The sequence below is a fragment of the Lipotes vexillifer genome, unplaced genomic scaffold, assembly GCF_000442215.2.
Source record: "Lipotes vexillifer unplaced genomic scaffold, Lipotes_vexillifer_v1.1 scaffold672, whole genome shotgun sequence".
NCBI classification, from domain to species: Eukaryota; Metazoa; Chordata; class Mammalia; order Artiodactyla; family Lipotidae; genus Lipotes; species Lipotes vexillifer.
In genome coordinates, this window is record NW_006787454.1 from 573,372 (window position 1) to 585,793 (window position 12,422).

The 12,422-nt window shown below is 37.1% G+C and overlaps 1 protein-coding gene across 3 annotated transcripts in view; it reads right to left on the bottom strand.

Moving 5' to 3' along the window:
• The window catches only part of SYNE2 (spectrin repeat containing nuclear envelope protein 2), a 277,599-nt gene extending 268,705 nt beyond the window's left edge, over nt 1-8,894 (bottom strand). For all 3 annotated transcript variants that reach the window (XM_007460064.1, XM_007460063.1, XM_007460062.1), the window contains exon 1: nt 8,765-8,894. In XM_007460064.1, the coding sequence (XP_007460126.1) occupies nt 8,765-8,843 (79 nt within the window). In that variant the 5' untranslated portion in view covers nt 8,844-8,894. The remainder of the gene's footprint in view (nt 1-8,764) is intronic.
• Nucleotides 8,895-12,422: the final 3,528 nt, after the last annotated feature.

The window sequence follows — 12,422 nt, forward strand, 5'->3', positions numbered from 1 at the left end:
AGCTCTGAATAATTACACCCCCTCCCAACACACACACATACACAACAAATGCTCAGAAAATCTTGTATCGCCCATGGGGCTAATTAAAAAGGACTCTGATTTCTATAAGGAATGAATGAGATCTTTGTTAACCTACTTTAACAGGACTCTAAATGACCCTGGATTTATCTTGCCCTACTTTTCAAAATGTAACTGACCCAGAATAAAGTAAGCTTATCCCCAAACTCCTGGCAAAAACAGAACCAAAGTTCCCAGAAGACGAAACCGTATATACAACCTAAAAAGAAAAAAACTTTCCCTGAAAAACATCATTCACTGCAAATACCACTGCTTCCAGAGCTATTTTGTTTTTCATTTAATTGGAATATTTTTAAGATTATGAAGCTTTACAGTATGAAGGCAAATAATCCTCCAAAAAAAACCAGCAGAAGACAGTATCAGCTATTATGATATCAGGAACTTTCTGGAAGCTTTTTTGTTGGGACAGTACAGCACTGATAGCTGGTGAAGGACTATAACTTGATTATTTTCTCCGGGTGTAATAATCACCTAATTGGCAAAAAAACAAAGAAACCCAGAGATGATTTGCTTTTATTCATAATAACAAAGCAGTCTGCCTTGGTTAAAGAAGCAAAAATACCGTCTGCATATTTCTTACTCTTCATTCATCATTTCCATCAAAATCCCACATTGGGGACCTAGGTGCAAAAGGGCAGAAATCCTACCCAGAAGCATTTTATTAAATCCACTCCTCTTTCTCAGTCTTCACAGTTTCATTCACTCACTGTCATAAGGTAGAACAGAATTTCTCTCAGAAACATGATACTAAAACACTATTGAGCCCCTAAACACCATATACATACCTCACTGCCTCGTGTCTAAAGAAATCTTTGTTTCCATCCGGTCTGATTTTCCTGAACACTGAACAACTTTTCTAATTCAGGATACTTTATATATATTTTTTCTTTTAATTTAAATTTAATTTTTACTTTATATTGGAGTATAGTTAATTTACAATATTGTGTTAGTTTCAGGTGTACAGCAAAGTGATTCAGTTATACATACACATATATCCATCTTTTTCAGCTTCTTTTCTCATATAGGTTATTACAGAATATTGAGCTCCCTGTGCTTTACGGTAGGTTCCTGTTGATTATCTATTTTATATATACTAGTGTGTCTATGTTAATCCCAAACTCCTAATATATATCTTTATAGTGGAATGGCCACTCAGTTTTTCATTACACAGTTTTTTACTGAAAGCCTAAAACACGTGAGAAATTTCATTGGCAATAAAGATACAAGATTTCCTATGCAGGGCACCTAACATACTTAGAGGAACTCAGATGGCTTATTAGAGCAAGAGATGTCCAAAGATGAAAGGAAACTCCAGGATAAGGAATAATTACAGAGGGTTCAGCAAGAAAACAAACTCCCTGGGAAGTTCTTATTTGTTGATTTCACTTTCACATGATGTCAACAGGCAAAAGCACAGCTGGACTACATGCCTCTTGAAGGTGCTCAATCTATTCATCTTTGCATCCTTAACACCCTACCTATGGTTGCCATCCAGTATTTACTGAACAAGTGAATAAAATTCAACATTACATCGCATAATTGTTCTTGTAATGTAACCCAACGAACACAAATATTTTCTAATGTTAATAAAAGGAATACATAAATTGAAAGCCTCCCTTCAGATGGATACTCAGTAAATCATGAATAAATTTAAATGGAGTAATAACCTAACTACAGAGACTCACATTTCACTGCTCAGCCTTACCAAGCAATGTCTACCCAGAAGGCATAAAGGGCTTTTTAACCTTTTAAAATATGTCATCTAGAAGATAACAGCACTAAATAAAACATATGAGCACTGTTTGAAACAACACAGTAACTTGGCTGGACATGGTTTTATACAGGTTCGTGCAGATGGTTAACCATTCACCAGCATTTTGGCAGGACTGCATGAAAGTTAACTCCACGTGTGGTGGCAAAGGTAACAGAATACACACTCCTTCCTAGTCCTTTGTCTAATTGATGATAACATTCTGTATTCAGATGCTGTTGCTCTAATGAGCTACCATTGGCCTACCTCATTTTTGAAAACAAAATAATGTGCTCCTGGTACATAAAATTATTGTGTCCTTTTATGGCCAAAAAAAATATTATATTTATGTGTTAAAAAGAAACAACTTAAATCGGGACTTCCCTGGCAGTCCAGTGGTTCAGACTTCACCTTCCAAGGCAGAGTGTGCAGGTTCAATCCCTGATCAGGGAGCTAAGATCCCACATGCCTCACAGCCAAAAAACCAAAACATAAAACAGAAGCAATATTCTAACAAATTCAATACAGACTTTAAAAATGGTGCACATCAAAAAAAGAAAAAATTTAAATCTGAAATGTATAAAGTGTCCAAAATAGTTCAAAATTGCCATAGCTATCACTTAAAATATCACAGGATGAGTCAGCCTAGTCAGTCAATTTCACTCGTTTTTTTTTGTTTGTTTGTTTGTTTTTGCGGTACGCGGGCCTCTCACTGTTGCGGCCTCTCCCGTTGCGGAGCACAGGCTCCGGACGCTCAGGCTCAGCGGCCATGGCTCACGGGCCCAGCCGCTCTGCGGCACGTGGGATCTTCCCGGACCGGGGCACGAACCCGTGTCCCCTGCATCGGCAGGCGGACTCTCAACCACTGTGCAACCAGGAAAGCCCCACTCATTGCTTTTAATTGAACTATAGTTGACTTAAAATATCATGTCAATTCCAGGTATCAATTCCACTCTTTATTAATTTGACTTTCAAATGGGCCCTCTACCTGTGTTGTGCTATTAAGCTTTCCATGACATAGGAAGTTCTCAAGAGTTTCTTTGAAAACAGGATTTTTTATCTACAACAATTTATTTTAAGCATATTGATATAAAATAGTATTTAATGGTCTTATTATTTGATGCTATTAAAATACTTGGTGAAAAGACACTAAATAGAAAGGAAGTTAAGGGGCTTCCCTGGTGGCGCAGTGGTTGGGAGTCCGCCTGCCAATGCGGGGGACGCAGGTTCGGGCCCTGGTCCGGGAAGATCCCACATGCCGTGGAGCAGCTGAGCCCATGTGCCACAACTACTGAGCCTGCGCTCTAGAGCCCGCGAGCCACAACAATTGAAGCCCACGCGCCTAGAGCCCGTGCTCCACAACAAGAGAAGCCACTGCAATGAGAAGTCTGCGCACTGCAACCAAGAGTAACCCCTGCTCCCCGCAACTAGAGAAAGCCGGTGCACAGCAACGGACACAACACAGCCAAAAATAAAAAACAAATAAAATAAATAAATTTATTTTTTAAAAAAAGGAAGTTAATACTTTGGACATTATAGTTGCTACCACTATTATCTCAAGCAGCTCAGCTTCTAACTTTGGAGCTTCTCCATCTTATTTTGCATAGTCAATAACTGCAGAGTCCAATTGAGTCTTCCACCTTAATGGTTTCTTATCTGTCCCATACTTTCCTACTCACTGCTATAACTCGAATCCACGCCAACATTACCCAATACCCAGATATTTACAAAGCTTTCTAATCAGTTTCTCCAATTTCACTTTCTCACCCCTTTCAAGTCTTCCTATACCTCAAACCCAGACTAATCTCCTAAGGCACAACTCTGACCATGGACCCTGTCCTCACATTCCCAAGACCCAATAGCTACCTGCTGCCTAAAAGCAAAATCCCCAAACTTCTTGGGCTTGAATTCAACTCCCCCAAGGATCTTCATCTCAGAAATCCTACTGAAAGGATTCCTCCTTTGGTCTCAAATTAAATGGAATGGCAAAGAAAGTCCCTTCCAACTTGAAAACTCTGTGGTATTATCCAGCTTTATCCTTTACTGCTTCCATAATCGTATCTGCCCGATACATCAAAGAAATGTTCTCTGAACATACCTTTCCCACCTGAAGAGCTTAGCAGAGATGTTATTTCAGACAAAATATGTAGTTACTATTCTCTTAGGATAAAAGGGAAGGAAGCACCTATTATTTTGCCAGGTAAGAAATCCAATGGAAAGATGTAAAGCAATTCTATAACGGAAACCTCAGTAAAGCAAATAATTTTTAAAAGCAACCATTTATCATTTTAATAGCTTAAACTTTCATATCTATAATTTATTTAAAATGTGGACCATCCATGGTAGTACAAAATGCACTGAACTAAAATAAATTCCAGTTTTTACATTAATCTGCTCAAATTAACAAATGTCATTTCTTTTTCCTCCCTAAAATCCAACCATTTCAATATTACTATCCTCACTAGACGAAGAGATAACAAATATCTCTCTACAAAAAGTGCCTTTAAAAATCCCTTCATATGGGCTTCCCTGGTGGCGCAGTGGTTGAGAGTCCGCCTGCCGATGCAGGGGACACAGCTTCGTGCCCCGGTCCAGGAAGATCCCACATGCCATGGAGCGGCTAGGCCCATGAGCCATGGCCGCTGAGCCTGCGCGTCCGGAGCCTGTGCTCCGCAACGAGAGAGCCCACAACAGTGAAAGGCCCGCGTACCGCAAAAAAAAAAAAAAAAAAATCCCTTCATAAAGACATTTTCTCAAAGATCACACAAATGATGAACAATAAATGATGTTTATTGTCCTGCTCTATGAATTTCAGCAAAGCACTGCCTGATTCCTTAGGTCTGATGCCTTGTTGGCCTTGCACACATAATATACCTGTTTTCATAGCATATCAACAATGATTCACCACATTTCAATGCAGACATTTTAATCTTTTCTTAAGCGTATTACTCTCAGTCAAGGTATGGCCATAATTGCCTCACCTTATATAAGTTTTTGGCTAAAATAAAATAGGCATTATTAGTTAAATAGGCCTCTTTCTTCCTTTTAAAAAAGGTTCTGAAATGAGGAGAAAAAACCTTTCTTATGAGCAGTCATCCTGAGCCTTTCATATGACATAAAATCTCTTTACTCATATTACTCCAAGGATCACTAAGCACATGTGAATTCTGTGAAATACAAGTCTGCTTACATGGCGTACAAAGCCAAATGCTTTTAAGACTATTGCCAACAGCCTGCAGTTCAGCAGTTGCTAATGTTCATAATATTGTCTACCAATGTTTTTGTCTACATAGCTAATAAAACCATAGCAATGAAACCAAAGTTACCTTCAGAAATACATACAAGTTTCTTCTTTCTTTCCTTCCTTCCTCCCTCCCTCCTTTCTTTCTTTCTCTCTTTCACCAACTCAGGCCAAAAGAATCATTACAAATCTGCTGATAACAATACAGAGCTTAACTTTGGGAAATCCATTCATTTCATGGTTAAGCCTTCATTCTAGTCATGGGAACTCCTCAGTTGAGAGTACTTGGCTAATGTGAGCAGCCCTTGCCCAGTGTAAAGCTGACTATAGTATAGTGTTGGTTTTCCACCTCTCCCCCTACAGAGCAATGCATCCAGCAGCATATTCCTCTAAAGAGACCATGAAGGAAAATCATTCACACCGGCAGCACATGTATATCACATTTCCATTGCCAAGCAGCCCATACTCATCTCCTACTGTAGAGCAGATTGTATAACCTAGTATAATTCAAAACATGCTATAAGAAAACACTCATTTATCAGTAATTTGCTAATTATTTTGAGCTACTTGTGAACCTGAGATTAATGTTACTTGAAAATGCCCATCCATATCCAGGATGTGAAAGATTGCTATAAAAATTAAAAATTAAAAATATAAAAGTTTGCTATGGATTAACTAGGATAAGGCTAAGATTTATGTGCACTTTCCAGAGAAAGTTGTTCGGGAAATTCCATCTTTCAAATTGTTCTTTAAACTATGTCAGAGTGGCTGTGGTGCAGTGGAAAGAAAACTATCCTCCAGGTCAAAACTGAGCTCTGCTGCTCACTAACTGTGTGACTCTGGGGGAGTAATTCCATCTTTGTGAGCCACAGCTTCCTTCTCTGTATCTTGAAGATAAAAATATCTACCTTACAGTGTGGTTGTAAGGATCAAATGAGGTAATGTACGTAAGGGTGCTGTGTAAGCTACAGTATGCTACATAAAACTCTACAGTGGGGAAGAAAACATTTTTAAATATAACACCTATAATATTATTATAAGTGCTAAAATAGGTACTATGGGAGAACAGAGGAGAGAGTGTGAATCTCAGCCAAAGAAAGAGTGGGGCTCATGGAGAGGGCCGAGTCTGGCTAAGTTTGGGATGAACAGGGATAGAGGAGGACTAGATGAGCTGGACTCTTCCAGTGGAAAGAGGAGACAGGAGAGCTGCAGGGGGAACCACCTGAACAAAAGCACACAAGCAGGGGAGCATGGCCCCTCAAGGAGCCATGGGGCTGGAGCACAGGGTGCTTGTGGGAGATGAGGGCAGAGAGAAAGGTGAGCAGCAGACAGGAAGTGCCTGTGAGCCATAGCAAGAAGTCTAGACTTTATCCCATGTGTGATGGGAAGCCATTGAACAGAAATGTCAAAACTGAAAACCAGACATCTGGTTTACCATTTTTTCCTATCCACCATGCAATTTCTACTCTAGCTGTGTGCTCCTGGACAAGAAATCCTTTGGGACAAAGACTTTAACTGTAATATCTACAATTGAGCTCCTACTCTATGTCAGGCAGGCATGGTGCTAAGCCCTTTGCATGCATTATGGTTCATCTTCAAAGCACAGGTGCAATACAGGCACTATCACCCACATTCTAAATATGAGGAAACTGAGACAAAAAAGATAAAGTCTCTTATCCAAGTTCAAAGAACTGGTAAGTGGCAGAGCCAGCATGAGAAATCAGATTTACCTGGAAGTTTGCAATTTTTGACTGCTTTCAGCCAACTCCACCACCACCACTGCCTCTGATAACCACAAATCTGATCTTTTTCTGTGAGTTTCTACGTTGGGTTGGTTGTTTGTTTTTGAAGTATTATTGACCTACAACACTATATTACTTCCTGTTACATAACACAGTGTTTAAATATTTCTATACATTTCAAAAGGATCACCATAATAAGTCTAGTTACAGTCTGTTACAAGATAAATAAGTACTAAGAGTGTAATGTACGCATGATAAATATAATTAACACTGCTCTATTTTACATATGAAAGTTGTCAAGAGTAAATCCTAAGAGTTATCATCATATGGAAAAAATTTTTTTTCTATTTCTTTAATTTTGTATCTATTTGAGATGATGGATGTTCACTGCACTTATTGTGATAACCAGTTCATGATGTATGTAAGTCAAGTTATTATGCTGTACACCTTAAATTTATACAGTGCTGTATGCCAATAATATCTCAATAAAACTGGAAGAAAAAATTAAATAAATGCATACATAAATTCTTATCAGGATCAATTGATTCAGGGCAAAAGGAAGGGAGGGAGGGAGAGAGAGAGAGAAAGAGAGAAAGGAAGGGAAGGGAAGGGAAGGAAAGGGAAGGAAAGGAAAGGAGGAAGGAAGGAAGAAAAATTAGATTTCCCAATCATTTATTGATGCACTATCTTCCTGATACACTTTAGGGCATTACTACTCATATGAAACCAAAACTTGAGAGAAAAATAAGAACATTGGGTTTTTTCCGATAAATGAAAATTTGATTCAAACTACTTATGACGAGTATATGACACCATAAAAATGCACTTACTGAGAATTTTTTTAATTCTTACCTCAAGTACTATCCCTCAAAATATGTTTCTTGAGTCTATACAAATTACATGATATTTATTTTTAAAAGCCATTGACCCCAAAGTCAAGAAGCTAATCATTCAAAACCATGTTTAATTAAAAAGAAATATCAGAAAGAAAGTCTTTCGGGGATCTTTATCATACATGACACAAATAAACATAATGCACAGCATGGTGACCATAGTTAATAATGTTGTGCTTCATATTTGAAAGTTGCTAAGAGAGTAGATCTTAAAAGTCCTCATCACAAGAAAAAGAAATTCTGTAACTATGTATGGTGACAGATATTAATTAGACTTATTGTGATGATCATTTCACAACCTACACAAATACTGAATTGTTATTTTGTACACCTGAAACTAATATAATGTTGTATGTCTATTATACTTCAATTCTTCTAATAATAAATTAAAAATAAAAAAATTAGTGACTCAAAAGCTATGGCTTCTAAATAACATTCTAAGAATGTTACATAATGCTGTCAATAATCTTTCAACTACTTTAAAATACACAGTGACATAAATATTTTCAAAGACTTGCCACACCCTTATTTATTCTACACTAGCTGACTTTACTCAGCTCCAAGATATGCAACAGAGGTGTAAAGTCTAGTGGCTAAGGAATTTTCAAAGTACATAACAAATATTGCCAAGAAACATTAAAAAAATACGGACAGTACTTATTTGCATAAAGGCACACATAATTCACGGGACTGAAAGTTCACTCACTTTTAATATTACTACTATTCTTTTTTATTAGGGCAAAATAAGGATGTACATTCCAAAAGATGTAAAATAAGTGCAAACAATGCCAAGCAAAATATGGTTAACTATTTAATTTTCATTGCAAATAAAACACATGCACTCAGACTGAGAAACCGAGATACCAAGTTCCTTCCAGGTATTCCTTACTTGCCTAAGTAGCTGAGATAGCAATAAAGATATTGAAGTGTACTGAAAGATTCTACAATTGGAAAAATACAGATACATGTATATATTTTACCATAAGAGAGACAGAAAGCAATACAATTTGTGAATAGATGAGAGTTAGGTTCTCACAGTTACCACACCCAATCTTAATACCTTGCAATGAAAAATGGAGATCATCGATGCCCAAGGAAACCTGTTCGTCTTCGGTGGGAAGCACAGGACTAGATGCCATCCTTTGACTCAATGGAGATTATATCATGTCCATCTCAGTTAAAGAAGTGAACTAAAAATAGAAGGGATAAATGCTCATTAGTAACTCTGCAGCTCTGCATTGCCAGTAAACATGCATTGCCAGAAAGCAACAGCAACCAGAAACTGCCCTCCAAAAGAATCACAGCTTTCTAGAAAGTGTTGCTTAGTTCACATGGAACAAAGTGACTACGCCTTCTTTTTTGAATCATAATCAAAATTTTTCCCTATGACCTATTCAGTCCCTTTAGAGTTGCAGGCAGAACTCCACAAGAGCTAACATTGCAGATTCTGTACTAGCGGTGAAAAGGAAAGCTACGCAATTATATTTTATAATTTGTCCAGAGGATGTAAAGCTGACACGAACTGCTATCTTAGGTTTTGTGTGTATTATACTATTAGCCTCAACATACAAAGATTTTCTTTAAAGCTTTTCATTTAACTTAGTTCCTTTTCTGCTCCATGATTGTTGCCATTTACTGGAAACAATAAGAACTGGGTCTGCATAGTTTGCAAAGTGAAACTAAAAAAACTATATCAAAAAGAATATTTTCATGGGTTATCTAAGATATTGAATTATTTTCCTAAGCCCTTATTTTTCCACCTACACATTTCTTTCTCTACCCCCACTATGACTCTTAAGGAATCCTTCCAGTAAGAGTAATTCTTACTGAGCAACTCTTTAAAAGTACTGCTTCGTGTATGTGTATGCCACTATTTATTTGTATTCTGGGGGCTGAGAATAAATCACTGACTTCTCCCATACAGATGACGACTTCCTTAGCAAAATAAATTTAACCAAGTACATAAAAACATAAAATGTATCAGGGGATGGATAGAGGAATGGATAAGTGTACAGACACATGATCAACAAAGTATAGCAAAACGATAATGGCAGAATCTGTGTGTTGAATATGTGTGCTCACTGTTAAATCCTTTAACTTTGCTGTATATTAGAAATTCTTCATAATAAAATGTTGGGGGGGGGAGAGACGAAAAAATAAATAAACCTGAGGCCAAGAGCTAGATACAATCAGTCATATCCAATAGACCACTTTAAAAAAATGCAAAGAACAAAAATCATTAAACACCTAATGCTAGAGCCAGACTTCGAAAATCTTTCAATCCTGTCTTCCCACTCTGTTTATCATCCAAAACTCCTTTATCATCTCTCCCATGGATCACTGTTGTTAAAGATTTTACCTACCAAATAAACTATGTTTATTAATTATCATGTTTATCAATTAATAATTAATTTGTTTTATCCTTTGAAGTAAGATGAATCAGAGCCTGCCTGAGGTAACATTGTTCCTATACAGAGTTGATACAATTCTAATCAAAATAAAAAGCTTCTTGTTGGTTCAATGAGCCTGTGCAGCCTGCTGGTTGATAAAGGTACAAATGTCCTCAGTTGTTGGTGTACTAAAGACCTCCACTACCCATTGCCATGCTGAGAGCTCCTGAACCCAAAGTGAAGGCAAAGCACTTCTTCATGATGACAGGGAGAAAAACTGAATTTCAGAATTAATTTCCTAATGGCACCCACTATTCCACGCCAGGGCTATTAAATAAAAGGATAATAATGATAGTAGCAAACACTTATATAGCACTTACTATATATAGGTACTGTTCTAAGCATGAGTTAGGTATCGTAATTATCCCATATCTGAAAAGAGAAAACTGAGATGTACAAATGTCATATACCGTTGTCTAAGGACACATAGCTAATAAATGATGGAGCTAAGATTTGAACCCGGGTGGTTTGGGTTTCAAGAGTCCATGCTCTTAGCCAATACAGGCTGGTACCTCATAGAGCCAGCTACAGCTAGCTAAAACTTAGCCAGATTTTATTAATTCCTTCTTTTACTCATTTACTCAGCAAGCATTTATATATGCTATATGCTGCTCTCAAGGAATTCAGTCTTCTGAGAATGACAGATAAACACATATTGAGTGAAATCTGCTAAGAAACGTATGTAGAAGGTGTTATGGAAGCACAGGAGAACGCACGTCCTATCGCTTGAATCTGGAGATAGATGTGATTAGAGGAGTGTACTTAATATAAAACAGCATCTCCCTCCAAATAGTCCTGTAAGCATTATTTGGGTAATACCTTGAATTTAATAAGAATGTCTCTGAGGGCCACTCATTGCCATTCAATATTAAATAAATATGTTATCAAATGTAGGGGAAAGAACTTAAAATAAAAACAGAATAATATGCAACAATTTGATAACCAGAGAATCAAGAAATGTTCCTGGACTAGACTGGCATGTGGAATCCACTATATTCTATATTAAAGTTGTAGGAAAAAAAGTAGTATTTGTAAAAAACAAGTCTAGACCTTAAAATAACTTATGTGTCTGAGGTTTCTGTTTTCAAGAGTGAAAATTTATTAACAAAGAAGTCAGTAAAATATAATATTTTTTTATTTACTGAAGAATTTCCTAGAGCTTCTAAAAAATGTAAATCAAAAGTAAAACCAGGGAATTCCCTAGTGGTCTAGCAGTTAAGACTCCAGGCTTTCACTGCCAAGGGCCCAGGTTTGATCCAGGATCTGGGAACTAAGATCCTGCAAGCTGTGCGGTGCAGCCAAAAAACTAAAAAAAAAAAAAAAAAAAAAAGTAAAACCAAGCTATGAAGACTGAATCAATTGCAAGTGTTGGATTATTGATCCCAATACTGTCTTAGAACAATTATTTATCAAAACACGCTACAGAGGTCATGAGGATCTGACTGAAGATAACGTATGATGACATTTCCAATATAATTGTTTTTGCTGAGAAACAGTTGACATCTCCAGAGAGGAATTTACTTGCTAAATAGGGCTCATGAAAAACTGGAACACAGTAGAGAAGACAAGCTTTGAGAGACTTCTCAGGATCTTAACCGAGAAGCTAGAAAGAATATGAGCAAGGAAGGCAGAAAGAGGAATGAAGCTTGGCCAGGGGCTCAGTGAGTCAGTCACAAGGGTCTATCAACCAAAATCCTGAGGGCCATCCTATCATTTGCCTTCCGACTCCCCTGTGGGGAGCATGAGGGCTGCCTGCCGAGGTGGAATCACAGCACAGACAAGCCCTTCTTCCCAGGCGGTCCGCATCACCTTACTTTTCCTTTTCAAATAAAAGTTACATACAATTATGTAACATCAGGGTTCAGAATGAAAATAAAAGATCATCTTCAGACACATACGAAAGATTACGTAAAGAATTAATGTAGTGGCATTAAAGATTAGAAGAGCAAGTAGAATCATGTGGAACTGTGTTTTTAAAATCCATGTAAATTAATACACATGCTTTTATAAATGGCATAAGCTATTTTGATACAACTGTGGTTTGCTAATGCAATACATCTTAATATGCATCTGGTTTCTCTAAAACCTCAAAACACTAGAGTATTTCCCTTTTAAAAGAAATCTTGGCATATACTTTGGATTATGATTAGAATTTTTACAACTCAAAAGTGAAATATGAATAGAGATCATTTCTAATGAGTGGAATTATTAGTGATTTTTATTTTCTTCCTTTTGCTTATATTCATTTTTAAAGTTTCAAATGATGAA